The sequence below is a fragment of the Mustela putorius genome, unplaced genomic scaffold (assembly GCF_011764305.1).
Source record: "Mustela putorius furo isolate JIRA1106 unplaced genomic scaffold, ASM1176430v1.1 tig00000868_pilon_pilon_pilon, whole genome shotgun sequence".
NCBI classification, from domain to species: domain Eukaryota; kingdom Metazoa; phylum Chordata; class Mammalia; order Carnivora; family Mustelidae; genus Mustela; species Mustela putorius.
The window spans coordinates 3,380,980-3,400,726 of NW_025421502.1; the positions used below are offsets into that span (position 1 = coordinate 3,380,980).

At 35.7% G+C, this 19,747-nt stretch overlaps 1 protein-coding gene and 1 pseudogene across 1 annotated transcript; one reads left to right on the top strand and one right to left on the bottom strand.

The window, feature by feature from the left end:
- Positions 1–209: 209 nt before the first annotated feature.
- On the bottom strand, positions 210–19,729 carry LARP7 (La ribonucleoprotein 7, transcriptional regulator). The gene is made up of 13 exons (XM_004748050.3): positions 19,596–19,729; positions 13,048–13,248; positions 12,525–12,625; positions 12,341–12,424; positions 12,056–12,220; positions 11,868–11,961; positions 11,442–11,789; positions 11,210–11,354; positions 9,438–9,586; positions 8,482–8,600; positions 5,181–5,340; positions 4,863–4,954; positions 210–814 (listed from the first exon to the last, which is right to left on the bottom strand). Exons 2-13 carry the CDS (start codon positions 13,244–13,246, stop codon positions 734–736), a joined length of 1,737 nt encoding a protein of 578 aa, XP_004748107.1. The 5' UTR covers positions 13,247–13,248; positions 19,596–19,729; the 3' UTR covers positions 210–733.
- On the top strand, positions 7,465–7,639 carry LOC123393489 (annotated as a pseudogene).
- Positions 19,730–19,747: the final 18 nt, after the last annotated feature.

The following is a 19,747-nucleotide window of genomic DNA, read 5'->3' on the forward strand; positions in this document are numbered from 1 at the left end:
AGGTGCCAGTCATGAAAGACCCTGTAGGTTCAGTTCTAAGAAGGCCTTAAATATGCTAGGTCTGAGATTTTTCTGAATAAAATGATAGAGAGTTCCATTACGCTTAAGGCTGATTCTTAGAAGATTTCTTCCTCGCCGTGTTCACAGTATCTGGTATTTTGGTTAGAGAAAATCAAATGTTTAACTTCATTTATGAGAAACAAACTCTATACTTTTAAAGGTTAACATTTTAATTGGAAACAGTTGATATGGCCCATTCAGTGGAAGCTCAGATAAGGAAAGTACAATAAACAGAATGAAATATCACACATAAGTTTCTGTATAAATCAACATGAAAAAATATTTGAAAAGGAAAAAGCAAATTACAAAATAAGAAGTACAGTGCATCCACTGTCAAATATTTTTTTCTAAACTATGTAGTAATATTTTTGCAAATATTATTGTTTTTGTAATATAAAAACAAAATTAATATTAATGTTCAAAACATATTTACTGAATCACTTTGAGGTTGATTTGTATAAATAATTTCAGCAAATAAAATGTTTAATGAAAAACTGTGGTATACAATGTACTTGTCCAAAGAAAAAGTCTTGTAAGTTAAAGAACAAAGGTGTTTCTTCTAATTAACATAGGATTCAGAAAAACACTATTTATTACTACCAAAATAAAATGGATTTACTACGAAAAGTTCAAGTATCCAATGAAATCTCAAGAGGTGATCCAAAACTGTTTCTCAGTCATATTCAGAAAACCTAATATGTTTACTTGCTTGTTGAGTCTTCACAAGTCTAATCTTTTCAGCTTTGGTGATTAACTGTGGAGAAAGAAATTAGAAATTATAAGGTATTGGATACACAAAACAAAAAGATAATTATGAGTAAAAAAAGTTTCACAACTATCAGTTTGAATAAAATTGTTTTAAAAGAGAGAAAGGTAGACAAATGAGATAAATTAAGCTTAGCCCAAATCAATTACAGAGAGAACTGTTTAGGATTGTGGTTTATTAAGTATGATAGGTTTTAAATCTTAGAATTACTAAAACATTCCGACTTCCCTTCCACATCACTGAGAATTAAAGCCTCTGCCTTAGGCTCAGGTTATGGTCTCAGGGTACTGGGTTTGAGCCCTCCATCAGGCTCTCTGCTCGGCATGAAGCCTGCTTCCTCCTCTCTCTGCCTGCCTCTCTGCCAACTTGTGATCTCTGTCAAATAAATAAATAAATTCTTAAAAACAAACAAACAAAAAAACCCCAAACAAAACAAAACAAACAAACAAAAAACCCCCCAAAACCCAGCCACTCCATGCTGGCAAATTTTAAGCTTTTAGGCCTGGAGGAAAAGAAGGCTCAGAGAAGCCTGTCTAAAGTTTGGTCAGAAAGAGAGTCTTTGGGGCACCTGGCTGGCTGGCTCTGTGGGTTAAAGCCTCTGCCTTTGGCTCAGGTTATGATCCCAGGGTCCTGGGATGGAGCTCCACATCTGGTTGCCTGCTCAGCAAGGAGCCTGCTCCCCACCCGCCCTGCCTCTCTGCCTACTTGTGAACTCTGTCAAATAAATAAAAATATTTTTTAAAAAGTACTTATTATTATACCCTTACATAATACTTTAATATTTTATTTTCATTGTTAAAATTTTTAAAGAATGTTTTATTATTTATTTATTTGAGAGAGCGCGCACGCACACATGCGCATGAGAGCATGAGAGAGGGGAGGTTCAGAGGGAGAAGCAGACTCCCTGCTGAGCAGGGAGCCCATGGGGGACTTGCGCAGAGACTCCAGGATCATGACCTGAGCTAAAGGCAGTCCCTTAACCAACTGAGTCACCGAGGCACCCAACAAAAGATTTTACTTTTAAGCAATTTCTCCAACCTTAAAAAAAAAATACAGATTCTAGTTAAGTACTCACTAGAGTTTCATTCAAGTGTTTGGTGACTGCGGCCACTGGCAGAGAGTCACTTTAATTTATTTAATTTTTTAGCTGATTAAACTAAGAGCCTATTCATCTGAGAAGTGAGTCAAAATATAAGTTATTTATAACTCTGCTCACAGATATAGTGAGTTCTGTCTTTACCTGCTGAATATCTAACCACCAATAATTTGTACAGAAAAGAGCTTGGTGATAAAAACATTTCAAATATGCTTTACAAGATAAAGACAAATGAAAAAGATTCACTCTGTCTCCGGTAGCTGTTATCTAATTTTACTAATGCGCTCAGAGTGATAGGAAAGGCTACAAAGGCTTGGTTTAGCAAGAATGAGTGAGATCCTATCTGGCACATATTTCCTTCATCTTAGTGATCTTTTGTGAGAACCCACATTTGATTTTTACATGAAAAATACCATATGTAAAAACTAACTTCTTCCTTCACCTACTCCTGTTTTTGTCTTTTAATTTTGTATAAACTGATTGGGGCTTAGGAAACTGTCCCCAGTCTCCCCTGCATCATAAGCTGAAAATTAAGAAGCAAAATTTATTACCATTGCTGTTCTTTAATTCTATTTTGGACCAAGTAATGTAACATTACTGTATGCACAGTAATGTAAAGCTGTCATATGAGAAAAGTACTAATGTCATACTTTTGGTTGGCTGCTAAATTTTTTTCTAAATATTTAACTTCCTTTAATAAGGTGCTTACTCCCAGTATTCTTCCTTCTCTTCAAGGCTTCTGCAGTTTCTGCTGCCTGTGCATGGAAAGCTATGCCTTTGAAGTCTCCTGCTTGCTTGTTCTACTTTCCTAAGGTTTGTGTTCATGTCACTTTCAAGAACTTCCCAGACAACCTCACCTGATGGAAAGCTATCTCATGATACCCTTCGATTATTCTACACAGCACCTGTCATCATCTGACCTAAACTGGTCATATGCAAAGTTCATGAAACCAGGCATTTTGCTACTGTTGGCTCTATCTCCAGTTCCTAGAATAGTGGGCAAAAAAAATGAGCAATCAAAAAATATTAATTAAATGAATTATCAAAAAAGTCAACTGACATACTAATTGCTTCCTCTGAAAAGTCCTGTACAATACACACTTTGTGTAGTACCTTATTTTCAAGTTGTGATAGAAGCCAACTAGCTACTTTCATAGTTTCAACTAGGATCCTGTACTATTTATGAAACAAATCATGCTAAGAAAAAGCTTGGTGGTACAACAGATAAATGAGATCAGAAAACAACTTTCCAAATGAGTAACAGAGCTACACATTATGTTCCAACACAATTTATAAAACTCCCTAGTCAGTGCTTATTTCCTTGCCTTGAATTAAGTTTATGAAGGTCAGATCTCTCAAGGAAACCAAATGACTAATTACTACTTTTAAAAACATATACAACTTAAATGAAACTTCACACCAATTAGAAGGATAACTATTATTTAACAAAGTGATTTTATTTTAGTTGTGAGCTCTGGATCAATGATTTGAACATTTAAATAATTTCAAGCAGGCTTTGAAATTAACACCTCATAGACCTGAAAGAGTCTCTGGGGCTGGGTGTGGGGGGTGTGAGAGAGACAAGGCCTTCCCATCTCTCAGTAAATTCAGTCTGTATTCATGCAAACAGAATTAACAAAGACCATTAGGAAACCTCCCCCCTAATAATCTTATATTCCAGTGAATCCTAGGCAATGCAACGCTGATGAAAAAGGACTAGATTTTTATATACTAAAACAAACAGAATTAGAATCCCAAATCAACAAACCTAAAATACAGGAAGGATGATGGTAAGTGCTAATGATTCATAGAAGAATGTGAAACTTTTCATATTTTTATCTCATCATAGGCATTTTAAAATTTTGGTAATAGTTATTAGTTTTTATGTGTCCTAATTTGTCCTAAGTACTTACAGATGTACTAATCTTTACACATATAATAATTTCTTTATTTGTTTTAAAAAATATTTTATTTCTTTATTTGTCAGAGAAAGAGCGAGAGAGTGAGAGTGAGTGCACACACGCATTCACAAGCAGGCAGAGGCAGAGAGAGAAGCAGGCTCCCCACTGAGCGAGAAGCCTTATGTAGGACTTGTAGCCTTATGATCCCAGGACCCTGGGATCATGACCTGAGCTGAAGGCAGCACCTTCACGGACTGAGCCACCCAGGCATTCGCTAATAATTTGTTTTAAAAGAATAAACCTTACAGCTCACAAGCAACAGTAGTATGAAAAATAACTGTCATTTAAAGCAAAATTACTGATAGTTTTGCTTCAAATTATTTAATGTATTTAAATTTGCTTCACTTCTTGAGTATTCTAGAGAAAAATGAATAAAGCTTATCATTGCTATAGCAAACCTTAGGCATAAAGTTTCCCAATATTATCTGTGGAGGATCATAACTTTAAAAACTACACTCTTGGGCCTCCTGTGCGGCTCAGTGGGTTAAAGCCTCTGCCTTCAGCTCAGGTCATGATCCGGGTCTTGGTATGGAGCCCCACATCAGGATCTCTGCTCAAAGGGGAGCCTGCTTCCCCCCTCCCTCTCTCTGACTAGCTGTGATCTCTGTCTGTAAAATATATATATATGAAATCTTTAATAACCCCCCCCCCGCCAAAACCAAACACTCTCAAATACATCGTGTTTTACCATTAAGACAATCTTTAAATGGCAACCACTGTTAGAATAAAGAAAGGAAAACAAGAAGAATCTAAATTATGTACCCTTATGGGTAAAATAACTCTAATTTATGTATTTCAAAGTCCAGAAAAACAAGTATTCTCTCACAATCTAAAATGCAGTAAATATCATATAAATCATTATTGTGTCTAGCAAAACCAAAGTTATTTTAAGGCTACACTTTCAGAGAACATTCAACTGAATGTTGAAGTTAGGTTACCGAAAAATGACAATGACAACAAAAACCGAAAAATGAATTACCTTCTCAGTGCCTCTTTTCTTTTCACGAGGCTGATTAAGTTTTGCCTGCCTATCTACCAAAATCTTCTGCCAATACCTTTGCTCATGGTCACCTTAAAAACAAACAAACACAATTATCACTTATACATATGAAGAAACATATTCAAGTCATTAATTACATTTCAGTAAAAAAAACTGTAGTTGTCGGATTATATTTAATACCACTTTATGCAAATTAGAATATGAAAATTAAACCAATTTTCCTAGGAAACTAAGAAAATAGAATACAATCACCCTTCAATAAGAATTACTTAAAAAGAAGAATCTATGAGTTTTTACCAGAAAGGATCTCGAGGTTCCAGCAGTGTTTCTTTTTAATTTCTGTATATGCGTTTATTACAGCTTGAGCATCCTCAGGAGTTTTAAATCTAGCATGGCACTCTGTATCCCCTTCTAGCAAATCAACATAAACAACTTCTGAGATTGCTGCCAATGTATCCTGCATTAAAATTTAGAAAGACTTTAAATAAATAATAAAAATGTTTCACAATAATCCTAAAATTATTCCCATGGTTGTGCCAGAATGTATGTAGTTTATAAGTCAGCCATATACAATTTAAAATGAGTAACTATCCTACATTAAACATTTCTTCTAAAATACATACAAATATTTTCTTTTAATGATTTTTTATTTTTAACGAATCTCTACTCCTCATATGGGGCTTAGACTCAAATTCCTAAGATCAACAGTCGTACACTCCACTGAATGAGCCAGCCAGGCACCGTAAAACACATGGATACTCTTAAAAACTGATCTGAACAAAAGTGGGAACTCTAACCATAACTTTCTTTTAATTAACCACAATCCTAAAATATTAACTAGAATGGGAACACTTCATAAGGACAACATATTTCTAGAGCAGAGTATCAAGTAATTTCTGCCAATCCCCAAACAAAAAAAAAGGTTGCAAGTCTTGGTGTAGTTACAATAATGAATAGAATCAAAAACCAAAAAATCCACAATGGATTGGTGGACAAGGTGTTTACACTCATCTGTACAAAATCACTCATGACCTAAAATGTATGAAATAAACATTCAACTTTTTCGAATTCACGAAAAAAAACTTCCCTGGGAACCCACAAAAATCCTAGGTTCCGGAGCAGATCTATGGTAATATAGCTCAAAAGTTCATACTTTCTGATGAAATACCAAACAGGTCTCCTCTGAACTAGTAGTCAGGCAGCAAGGAATAGTTCTATCTATAATGCCTGCTGTGAGGGCAAATTAACAAGATTCCTGCATTTCTAATCATTTTTTCCCCAGCATGTTCTGAGGTGTAAACAATGCAATTATGCAGGAATGTTACATAAGTCTTCATTCATCAACTTCCATTCAGAAAGCTAACGAAATTACTGGAGGTTCTCAGCTTAAATAAAAGTGTTTTACCCATCTGGATTCCTTTCCTATTGACTCAAATTTCAAGCCACAAGGAATTTAGATTACTTTCATATATTGGTTTTTAAAGTCTGAATTACAGAAAAACTGGAGTAATATGTGAAAATATTATTTGATCATAAAATTAGAAAAGTTAGTTAATAATAAAGAATAAGCAGTAAAAACCTACAAAGCCAGGAACTAAGTCTTAACTCATCCCTACTATTAGCATACTGCCCATCAAAATAGGCACATAATAAATGATTGCTAATTTAATGAAAAAATAAGATAACCGGAGAGAAATATACTTGCCAATTCTTCCCATTTCTCTATATACTCTAGTACTCAATTTAAACAGAACACAAGACAAATAACTGGTATCAAGTTGATGAAATCTGAATGTGTTAAATGGTAATAATAAGTTTTGTAACTGATTTATCAGATAGATTACTATAATTCAAAAGGTATTTATGATATACACATTATAACTTTGGCTAATCTCTGGACTAAAAACCCTTCTTTAAAAGACAAATTAGACTGGTAATCACAAGGGCAAGTCAGACAGCAGTAACCACCATGTAACTCAGTTTTTGTTCCAGGAAAATAAAAGCAACTGCTAACCTGTTTTTATGATTTTGATGATAATAAACGAAGAATGTTTGATATACTTACTATTTAGATAATAGAAAGGTTTTTGATGAATATAAAGTCTATGACAATTATTCCAAATAGCAAACTGCCTAATTTTACTTTTAAATCTTTTGCAACTTAACTAGCCACAGCATCATTTACATCCTCAATTTTTAAGCCTTCTGACCTGAAATTCTATATTACTACCATACTCTGAAATTCAAGTTGGTAATACCAACTTGGGATTTGCCAAATACCTCATCAATATTGTAAACAGAAACTAAATTTATGTGTTAGTGATAAGGATGTTACAGGATAGAAACAGGATTCCAGATAAAGAGTGTTCTACAAGATAATTACAGTGAGCAACCTCATTTATGCAAGTTAAAAACTGTGACTAGTAAGAGTCTATGTAAAATGAAAACATACTACATGATGATGCATGTCAGTGTAACAATTTCAAATATATCTGCTATGCAAAAGGACATTTTACACAGAATTTGTCAATAAGAAAAAAATATTGTGTTGGTACAGAAAGGCTTTCAAAAATAAAATACAAGCTTTGCGCAGTGGCAGTATCACAGCCAATGAGGTTTATCCAAGGCGCGATTATTGCTCATTCAAAAATAAAATACAGAAGTAAAAAGAGATTGCAGAGCAGTAGATATAATAATTTGTAAATTACATAAAACATTGCATACGTATGCAAAATTTTTGTAGCTTTTCAATATATTTTAACTCTCCTGTAACTGTTTCACATTTTTAAAACAGCCCAGACTGAAAGTAGTAACAACATTAAAAAAAATAAAATTAACAAACGTTCTTTTCTCCAGAAAAATTCTGCATTTCTCCCCGGAAAAAATTTCAATTTCCAAGAAGACTAATAGACAAAAAGAGTTTATGTTAAGTTAAAAATAAGCATGTTTAACTCTTTTATATGAAAATATTTCTGACTTTTTTTAGATCACAAAATCTTTCAGAACCTACTGAAAGCTAAGAGCTCCAATGAAAACAAACGACAAACTCTCTAGTTTGCTTCAAAAATCAAATAATAGCAGGTGATTAAAAGTTACAATAATTTCAGATGAACTGTAATGTTGAACAAATCTTTAAAAGGTTTGGCAGGAAGTATTTTCTAAAACCCCTTTTCTCTGAAAACAAACAATGTCCCCTAAAGAAATAATATTATGACAGCATCTTACTATTTTTATTCTTAAAAGAATATTAAGAACTTAAAAGTTATAATGTCTACAGTAAGGATTGCTCATTCAGCTATACAATAATCAACCATTAAGGGCACCAAGAAAAATAAGCACAAAGTGCAGTTCTATAGAAGGATGTTTCAACTTTACTCATTGCAAATCTAATCCACTGAAGAATTTCAATTTCAGACGTCAGATTTTGCTTCAAGTCAAACACAAGAGTTACTGTGGAATCAAATCCTCCAAGTATTATTCCACATAGGAATATATTCTATTTTGATTTGCTTTGTTTTCTATAATGCAAAACATTTTCACAGGGGTACATTTTAAAGAGGAAAGAACAACAACTACCCTTGACACACAAAAGCATTACCCTGACTTGTTTCCTGCCAGGTAGAGGCTCAGTGCTAACGATCTTCACAATCACGCCACTCACAAACTGTGGTCCTGCTGCATTAACCTTTTCCTGAGGACAACCCTCTTCACTGTTTGCTGTTGATTTGAAAAGGAAAGACCAGAAATAAGCCTCTTACACTTAATTTAATACTTAGTATGCCCACTTGAAAACAACAATAATTTCTTAGTCGGATTTAAATAATTTAAATTTACTTAATTTAAATTTAACTGTAAAGTAATTAGGGTAATTGCCATACTGCTTATTGCAGACTACCATGAAATAAAATACCAAAACTTTTATCACTCTAATTGCAAAGTGCTTTTAGAGGAACACTTGTAAAACCTTAAACAAACAAAAAACCCCGCCCCCTTTCCCTTACCTGAATAAAGTACTTTACTTAATAAAGAAATAAAAAGAGAACACATAAAATAATCTATAAACATTATGATTAAAATGTGAAAATTTGTATTTTCAACTTATAAGAATTCAAACTATAAGATATCTTAATATATTAGGATAAAATTGCAGATGAGAAATTACAATTATTGCTGTTACAAACTAGCCCAATTCGTAAACTAGTTACTAATTACTAAATCTGATTAAGAATGCAAATTTAAATCATTAAGAAAGATTTTTAGTCATCTCTACACCCAATGTAGGTCTCAAACACATGATCCTGAGATCAAGAGTGGCATGATCTTGTGGGCCAGCCAGGGGCCCCCAAAAAACAGATTTTATAACAACCACTTCAAATATTCTTATGAAAAGCTTAAACAGCACATTTGGACACGACAAATCAGTAATTGTTCTAATAATTACCATTGCATTTTTAGTTTTAAAAAATTAAGATTTAGCCTATAATAAATCAGAATTAGTATGTTAGTATATAAATACAATATAATGCTACAAAAACTATCATAGTGCTTGTTTACTTTTTTCATTTTTTATCTCAGATGTAGTAGGTACTCCGTTTGTTTCCATTTTTGACTCCAACTTTATCTGGGATATTGTTTTTTTTAAGGAAGCCATGCTGGCCTTTTGCAGTGCTAAATACTCTTTTTTCAAATCCATCCATTCGCTCCTGTAATGAAAAGAATGTACTTTTGAAGTAGTGAACAGAGATGAGCAAATAAAATATCTAAATATATATTCACAGTGTCTTGTAACCACTCCTAACTTTTCCTTCTTTAAAACACATAACATTCAAATTACTTCTTGAGTTCCAAGTGATCCAGGAAATATGAAAAGGGGAGTTTCCCCTGATCCAACATTCAGATTAAATGTTTTAAATTTGGCAATTTTAATTCTTGACTATGCTTCAAATGTTTTTATTTATGAAAATAAAAGCTTTGAATTAATTAAACAGCAACAATTTGTCATCTCTGAGGGAATAATGGCTGATTATAATTTAAAGATTACTTGTTAAACTGGTTCCAATTTGAGAGATAACAATCCTTAGTATTTACTTGAACCAAAAGGAATTTCTAAGAAGAAAAAAACACCCCATGGAAGCATTTTATTTATTTACATACATTTAACATGTAGATGTTTCTTCAAACAGCTAGAGCTCCTCCAGATAGAAACACAATGCCTCTCCAAGGCTCCACAGGAGCACTCATTGTTACTCTAATCTATGCCATCAAACAAGCAGATAGGGGATTTTTTTTTTTTTTTTTTTTTAAAGAGGAGGATATCTGGTGGTAATGGTCTTAGCAGTTATTATTGACATCTGTATACTTCAAAAAAAAAAAAAAAAGTATCCAGACCCACCCAGGATCATACATTCCCTGAGAGCTGATACATTAGAATAACAAAAACCTCTTGTAATGATTCTCCGAGATAAAAAGGCAAAAGGAATTCAGCAGTTAAGAATAGTATAAATACAAGTGCCTGAAGTCCTTGCCTTTTAACCTTCAAGAGGATAGTTGCGGCCAGAGTACAAGCCTGGAAAACTAGGAAACACTTTCCTCTCAAAGGTATAGTACTTTACATTTTTTTTTCTCTTGGCTTTCATTCCTTCATTGAATTGGACTCCCTTTAACTTTAACATGGAAATACTTTCTTTTATTTTTAAAATAGTAAGTGCTTCCATGTTTTAGTAGAAGTGAACCCAAATTATGCCTCCGAATGTAATACGGCAAACTGGTTAATTTATAGAGTCCAAGGGGATTCCCCTCTGCTTTAACATGGGGGTACCTGCTGTGTAAAACAAAAAGTAAGTGCTTCCATGTTTCAGTGGAGGTGTCTCCAAACGGACATAATTTTAAAACCTTACTTTACAGGTTCAGGATTCACATTTTTTTCAAGACCGGGCTCCCCACCACTTAAACGTGGATGTACTTGCTTTGAAACTAAAAAAGTAAGTGCTTCCATGTTTTAGTGATGGTAAGTCTTACTTTTGCATTTTTTGTATTTAGGGAAAACTTCATGGCCTTGCCTATCTGTGGGTATATTTAAACTGTTTAAGTCTGTTAAGGAATGCCCTCTACTTTAACATGGAGGCACTTGCTGTGACATGGTAAAAATAAGTGCTTCCATGTTTTAGTGTGGTGGTTCCTTTTTAATCCTCAATTGCGTTGAATCTATAATATGCAGATCTTGGCTACATGCCATGACTGTTGCTAATATGCAACTCTGTTAAATACAAATTGGAATTGCACTTTAGCAATGGTGATGGAGAGCGTCAATTTTCAACAGAACTTACTTTGAAAGGACTCTTAATGGTATAACCTCTTCTCCCATTTTGTGCCTCTCTTTATGTTTCTTCTTATGCTTCCTTTTTGCTTTTAAAAGGGATCCATCTTTCACATCTCCGGTATCCTTCTCCTCTTCAGTAGAGACTTCCAAGTCTTAAAATATAAAAAAAACATAGACATAAGTAAATTTAAGAAAACAACTTTTCCTTTTGGTCATTTACACCTTATGGCTTCTGGTACCTTTGTTCTCTTTGGAAGTTTCTGTATCTTTTTTAATGTTGTCTTTCTGATTTGTTTTCTTTACTTTTGGTTTGGGAGTTGGGTATTCTGCTTCAGAGTTACTTCTCTTCCTCTTCCCTGTTCTGACTACAGGTAAGCCGGAAACTTCCTGTCTTTCCCGTTTTTTCTTTTTTTTTGAGGGCGGCTTTTGAGGTTCAGTTGTCTCTACTTCTGATCCCTCAGACGTTGTCCTAGATCTTTTCATTTTACTGTCACTCTCCTTAGCTGTGTCCATATTTGACTCTTTGGTCTGCATATTGTCTTCCTTCTTCATTCGGCCTTTCTTCTTCTTCTTCTTTTTCTTTTCTTCTGTAATAATATTATCATTACTTAATTACTTAATAATATCATTACATTGACCTAAATATTAATGTTAAGTTTAATTACCTGATACACTAAGCCCAGGAATAGGCTTATTTTTTACTGTCTTAGGAAATATACCCGGTTTTCTTGGTGCTTCTTCTGGTGGGTTGTTAAGAAACTGAAAAAATCAATACATTAAAGCCTTTTAATTTTGTTACTATTTAAAACAATTGCTAATTTTTTTGCCTTTCTTTTTTAGGTTCTGGACCTACCTCAATAGCTTTTGCTGCTTGTTCTTTTGTTTCAAATTCCACAAAGGCAAATCCCTTTGGATCTCCAGTAGATTTATAATGTGGTATGCTTATATAAACAACATTGCCACATTTCCCAAATACTCTTTCAATCCAGCTGTGATTAACATTTTTGGGAAGTAATTCCTGTAGTAAATTAGAAGCAATATTACATACAAATACTGTTCTCGAGGTCAATAAATTTTTTCACTCCTAATATAAAAATGTTTTTGTCATTTGTGATCTCTAGCTTTGAGCTTTTCTTACCACATACACTGTCCGTTCATCCTCGTCCTTTGGTCTTTCACCCAGTGGCTTTTTTCTCCTTATTCTGGTGCCTTCTAAGTCCAGCTTTGAAATTGAGTATATGAGGTTAATAATAAACTAATTTATTGGTAAAATAAGTTTAACAATTTTTAACTTACCTCTACAATAGATGAACAATTCTTACCTCTACAACAGATGAACTTTTTAGTGCTCTGGCTATTAACTTTCCATCTGTGGTCAATTTTTTCATTTTGTTGAAAGACACGAGGAGTGATATGTCAACATCTAACAAGTGAATTGTAAATATAAATAAATACTAAACTGGGGGTAAAATGTATTTATGTAGTCAAAACTGCCTTTATAATTAAGAATTTATATTTATATATATTTGTATTATAAGTTTTTTTGAATTGCTCTCCATAAAATGCCTTGTATGAATTAAACTTAGGGATGAATTAAACACCGAGTAACTTCTTAGCCCAGTGTTGGGCTCAAACCTAGCAGTGTCAGGTGGTATACCTGAGCTTGCCAAAAGCTCCGTCACAAAAATTTAACTGAGCTTCTTTTCACGTGGAAATGTAAAACAATGTACAAAATATGAACTATGTCAATTAAATAGTACATAGTATGGTAGTACCACATATCATTTAGGGGTAGAGTACATAAAAACCGGTTCCATTGTATATAGTGAAGGCAAGTAAACTTACAACCATCTCTGGACTTCTCTATTTGCTCTCGAAGAAATCTATCCTTGTGAAGATTTGCATCTCCAAACCAGAAGTCTACTTGCTTAGCAATATCTGCAAGCACTTGCTTAACTCGTGACCTTTTCTTTTTTTCTACTTCTTTTTTCTTTTCAGTACTTTCTTCCATTGATTTCTCTTGATTTCCACTTTCAGTTTCCATTCCTGAAAATTGAAAAGAAAAAGGCCAATATTTAAATCTCAAGTGATAATTCCGGTTGGTATTTAAATTGCCTGAGGGCTCAACTAAGTTGGCTGGCTGAGGACAAAATCTGGGGTAACACAAAATTTTCATTGGCCTAGTGGTTTTAAAATTTTTGAAATTTAGTCTCTTGCCTATTTGCTTTTCATTGCCCTTTGTTTTTACTTTTAAAATTTTTAACCTCCTACATAAATCCTAGCTTTACTTTTTCAATGCACTTTATCTCTGCAAACTCAAAAAAGGTGTATTTTTTTTTTAAGATTTTATTTATTTGACAGAGAGAAATCACTAGTACACTGAGAGGCAGGCAGAGAAAGAGAAGGAAGCAGGCTCCCTGCTGAGCAGAGAGCCCGACTCGGGACTCGATCCCAGGACCCTGAGATCATGACCTGAGCCGAAGGCAGCGGCTTAACCCACTGAGCCACCCAGGCGCCCGGTGTCGTATTTTTAAATACAGTATCCAGGGGCCCCTGGGTGGCTCAGTCCCTAAGCCCATGAGCAGTGGGAGGGGCGGAGGGAGAAGCTTGCTCCCTACTTAGCAAAAAGCCAGATGCATCAAGACCTAAAAGCCACCTACAAGCCCCAAGGTTTTATTTAAGTAAACTCAAAGTGCGCCTTGCATTTACAACAACTCCAAGATAAGTCCCACGCTCTACTGAGGCAGCCAGGTGCCCTTAACTTCATTTCTGTTACCTTCCCTTTCCAATGTTTTGTTATTTCCTGGACAGCAATTCCCAAGCGTTTCCTTCCTTGAGTAACCTTGCATGCCTCTTTGTTCCCTCAGCTCCAGCGATAATGGTGTTTGGCTCTTCCTAAAATTTGGCTTGCCAATCTTCAACTGAGAGCCTTCTGGATTTGCTGTTTTCACTTACGCCTAAATAACATGGCTTAACTCCCCCACTGGCTGACATCTTATTCAGGTGTCACCTCAGTGAAGTCTCCTACCATAGTCATATTTGAAACTGCAAATTTCCAGACAAATTTGCCTTATTTTTTTCCCATTGCACTTATCTTTTAACATTATTAGACAATTTTATTCTTTTTCCTTCCTAGAATTTAGTATTCATGAAATCAGGCTTCTGTTCTGTTTATGATGCATTGCCATTCCAGGGCACAGAATAGTCGCTCAAAAATTTATTGAATAATTGTGTCATCTTCATTGCATTGCTAGAGCAAAAATAAGCAAATGAGCAAAGCCTTAACATAGGGCGTGGGATGGTGCGAGCCTGTCTGAGAAAAACACCTAAACATGGTTTTCCCATACTATATTTCCCAGGCTCCCGTGATATGGTATTCTTGGACACAGGAGAGTTAAGATGTACAGGGAGAGTTTTTCTCCGACTCTTTTTGTTGCACCCCGGTGGGAGCCACTCTTAGGTGGTATGAAGGCCTTGGACCTATGCAACAAGAATGACACTGGAGATAGGTGGGAAACAGGGGCTAAGGCTTTTACATATCTAGGTGACCTAAAATACTTGGGCCCTTATCACACATGCTGTGATAGGTAAGGGGGGAAAGTAGATGTAGATTAATTGCGGAGTTTGGTTAAGTGCTGGGTCTGGGACTCCAGATGACATGAAGATGCCATCCCTATTATCCCTTCTGCCTTGTATCCTCCTTCTGCCTTTTTTTTTTCTTTTTAAACATTTTATTTGTCACATCCATCAAGGAGAGAGTGTGCACACACAAAAGCAGGGAGAATGGGCAGGCAGAAGTAGAAGCAGCCTCTCAGCTGAGCAAGGAGCCTGATAGGGAACTTGATTTCAGGACTCTGGGATCATGACCGGAGCAGAAGGCCGTCCCTGGACCCACTGAACCACCCAGGGGTTCCTGCCTTATACCTTTCTTTAACACTCAATTCATATAATATCAAAGCCTATTTGTATCTGTTCACCCTGTCAGTCAGAATCAGTTACTCCAGCAGCAACCCTGCAGAGATTAACAGAAATAGAAAATGTTTCAAAGCGACATCCAGTTAAGAGAGTACAAAGCCATTAAGGCATTTTACTTCAAAACTTCAACTAAACATGCAGTGTCACCAAAACCAACCAAAGAGTATTTTGGCACTTTTAAAACAGGCTGCAGTAGATTAACTAAGTGCCAATTTTGAAAATATGCAAGTAAAGACACATTTATTGAGATGCATATAAAATGGAGCTACTCGTCTGAATTTATCACTCAAAAAAACAATTAGGTATCATTTAGTGCTGAATAACCACATTCCTCACCCCATATTCTCCCTTTAACCCATCCTGTCAGGCTTTCCTTTCTAACATTTCTAGGGAAACTAAAAACAGTGATCTCCACTGACTACTGGACCTCTCAGCAGCAACTGCAGTTAAACTCTCTCCGGTGAAGACATTTTCATTTGGCTTCCAGGAGAGTTCCCCTCCTTCTCAATTTCCTTTTCTGGACCATTCTACTTTGCTCTACCCTTATAAGCTCCCCACAATTGCATTCAGTCCTGGGCTCCCTTCTTAACTCCACAAATATCTTTTCTGATAGTCTCCGGCTTTAAGCTTCTCAGCTACATGCTGATGTTTCATGAACCTGTATTTCCCAGTGCTGACTTCTCCCATTAGCTCCCCCCATTCCAATACTCAATTGTCCATTTGACATCTCCACTTATTTACCTTAAGTATTTTTTTTATAAGAAAATGACAAAATTGAACTCTCAAATTTAACAAACCTATTTTTCCCTTGTTGTCCCATCTCAGAGCACACCAATCACAATATTGCTGAGCCCAAAATTCTGAAATCCTTTTCCTCATACGCCACAACAAATCCAGGAGCACTTTTGTTAGCTCTACCTTTATAAAATCTATTCTGAATAAGAATATTTTTTATTTCTTTTATTACAACCTCTTGGTCCACACTATTATTGTGTCTTGCCTGAACTACGGCAAGAACAGTGTAACTTGTGCTTGTGTCTACTCTTCTTCCATTATCATCAAACCTCCAGAAAGTAGTCAGAATAATCATTAAATATGTAAACCAGGGCATGTCAATCCCTGGGACAAAATCCTTCAAAGATTTCTTATCATACTCAAAATCCAAGTCCTTACTCTGGTCTATTCGGCACTATTCCATCTGGCCTTACAATTCTTCCCAACAGGCTCACTCTAACTATGATATACTATTCCTTAAACATGCTAAGGCCATTCCCATTTCAAGGCCTTCATTCTCGCAGTTCTCTTTACCCTCTCGGCTACATCTGTAGGGATTACTTCTCTGTTCATTCAGGTCTCCATAAATGTCATTTTCTCAAAGAGGCCTTTCTTTCACTCAATCTAAAACATTTCTTCCCTGACAATCTTAACTCTACCCATTCCTGTCACCACTTTGTATCCTCGTATCCTACCTGTAATTATAATTTTACTGTCTAACACACTAGAATGCAAAAACCACGAAGGCAAGTACTTCAGCTTGATCCACAACCAAAACATTTGTTAAATAATGTATTTAAAAGGATCTCATACAGCAAAGTGTTATGCATTTCAAGTTTTTTTTTTTTTTTTTTTTTTTAGATTTTATATCTTCATTTGGGAGAGAGAAAGAGTGCACAAGTAGGGGGGAGGGGCAGAGAGAGAAGCAGATTCCCTGCTGAGCCCTTGGCTCCACTTGGGGTTTGTTCCCAGATGGAGGTTCACGACCTGAGCAGAAGGCTGACCATCTGAGCCACCTAGGCACCCTAGCATTTCAAGTTCTTTCGAAAGACATAGGTTTATAAATAAAATAAAATGGAAGCTACAAATTATCAATACAGCAAGATCCAGTGCTAACTTTTCCTTTTTCCAAATCATAAAGGACAGATTACCAGCTTTCCAATTCCTTTCCTTGTTAGAACTGCCATCTAAGGAAATAGAGGATGGAACTGCAGAAGTGCAGAAAGTAAAAATTTTCCTGAAATCAGTTTTTTCATCATTCTCATCTCAGAGACTTTCCTTCATACCCTCAGCTAAGGATTATTTTTGTGACTTGGAAAATTAAGTTCTAAAACTCTTGTCTCGTGTACCTAACATGTTTGCAATTTGTGATTTTAAGAAATATATTCTGTAGATAATCAAATATACCTCCATACATATATAAGAGGAAGATACTGATTAACACAAAGCAACAAGATATGGCACAATTTAACTTTCCAATGCAAAGGCTGTGGGGGGTGGGGAAGTCATGAAGTTAACTTTTGTTAGTAAAGATTCTCTAAGTCTACTTTCTCACACACTTGATAAAATGTAACATTATTACCATTTTATCATTTATCAATCTGTCACTAAGTCCTACCAATTCAACTTCTGGAATGGCTTTTATCTCCTTCCAGTATTTTCCACAACTGTCACTGTAATATGGGAATAGTTTATAAACATTTCTAGAGGTCGTTTATCCTTCTCATAAGCTATGTAACTTGTCTAAAACACAGATCTAATTTTATGATTTTAATGTTAAAACTTTCAAGATTAAAAATTCCTCAGCGCCTATTTATAACATAATATGTAAGTCTAAAAAACAGATCAAGGACATCTAACTGGCTTTTAAACAGGGGCCTTATTTATTTTCTAAAGATCTTATTTATTTATTTGACAGGGAGCTCACAAGTAGGAAGAGCAGCAGGCAGTGGGGAGAAGCAGGCTCCCGGGCTCCTTGCTGAGCAGAGAGACCAAAGCCAGCCCTATCCTAGGACCTGAGCCACCCAGGCGCCCATAAACAGGGGCTTTAAAGAAATAATAAAAGTACTGTGTAAAAATGCCAGTTACTAGTTACTTTACATATATTGTTTTAAATCCTCACAATTACAATTAGGTGGTGTCTTCTAACTTTTTTTTTTTTTAAACAGAGACTTAAAGATTAAGTGAACTGGACAAAACTAGCTGAGTTAAAAACAAGCTCAGGTAAGCAAATAAAACTGGTAAGTTTGACTCCCTCATATTTGCCTACCTTTTAGTAGAACCTTTTACAGCCTGTCATGATGCATTCTATGTTCTGACTCAGATATTCTCAACCTAAAGTCCATGGAATTTTGGGTGAGTTTCAAACATTCCTGTGAATTCTGTGAAACTGTTAAAAGATAAATTTTAAACAAAGGCATTTAAATATAAATTGATTTAAAATGAATACATGTCAGATATTTTATTTAAGTAATTAATCATGGAACTAGTTTAAGTGTTGCAAACTGGTTTGGGGAGGGGCACTTAGCTTGCTCAGTCAGTAGAACATGAGACTCAGTCCCAGGGCAGTGAGTTCAAGACCCAAAATGGGCGTGAGGCCTAGTTAAAATAAATAATTAATAATTTAAAAAATATTCCATTAAAAAACTATCAAGAACACTGAAAGAAATTCGTTAATAGGTGTAAAACTGGCTAGAGCAATAACTGCAAAATTAATTAATTTCAAGACTACTTTCCATTATAATCATTTCCCACAACTTACACAAATGTAAAGTAACTCAAAGACAATGAAAGAGATAAGCTGAAAGAGTGAGCTAGACAAGATATCCAGTATCTCGTGTTTTGGCCGTTTCAAGGTGTTTCACAATTTCCCAACAAAATTACATGTATAATGTCTTGACATGTGTATGCACCTTCCTGGGAAGCTCATCCACAGCCTTCATCATTTTTAGAGGAAATGATGTGTCAAAAACGTTAAGTCATTGTTCTAGTCATGGCTGACCATTCAACGGTACCAGAACATCCTTGCCTGTATGCCTTTGCTTTTTTGAATGTCTTCTTGCCTTAAAAACCCCTATTCAATTTTCAAGGCCCACGTGAAGTGGCATCTTACATGGAGCTTTCCACCACGTCTCCCCTAATTTGTCTCCTTATCCATTTTCCCTCAGGCACATTTTTTGGGGCGCTCAGTACACTCCACTTGACACTTAAAATTTGTTAGCTCCCTTCCGTACCTGGATTTTCGATTCTCTGATGACAAAAACTAGAATCCTGAAAAAGAAAATGACTAACTGTAGAACAAGTCCTCACATTCGCTATCTTTTGGCCGCCAAGGCTCAGATCAACGAAGGCAATTTCACCCTGGCCTGCGGCCGACCTGGGCCGCCAAAAGCCCGGCGGGCCCCCAATCTCCCATCGCCGGACAATACGCGCCCCCAACCTCTGAAAACTGGAATTACAAGGGCTGCCAAAGGACTTCTGCGCGTGCGCAGAGAGAACTAGGCCAAGCAAACTGATGGGTTTGTGGGAGGGGACGAAGTAAAAGGGACGAAAGATGATAAAATGAACTGGGTTAGAAAGGACTCAGAGGAACTGAAACCTCAGTCAACCCTTGGGACACTATCTACGGTCTACCTGAAACTTACTCGGTTCAATTCCCAAAATACGGGGCCGGTGATTCCGTCCTTCACCTTTGTCGCCTCCAGATGCTTATAGTCCTGATTTCCGCGTCATAGGGTGAGCGACACCGTTCTCCGGCACGCCTAGGAAAAGACCAGCACGGAGACTGTGCGTCCGT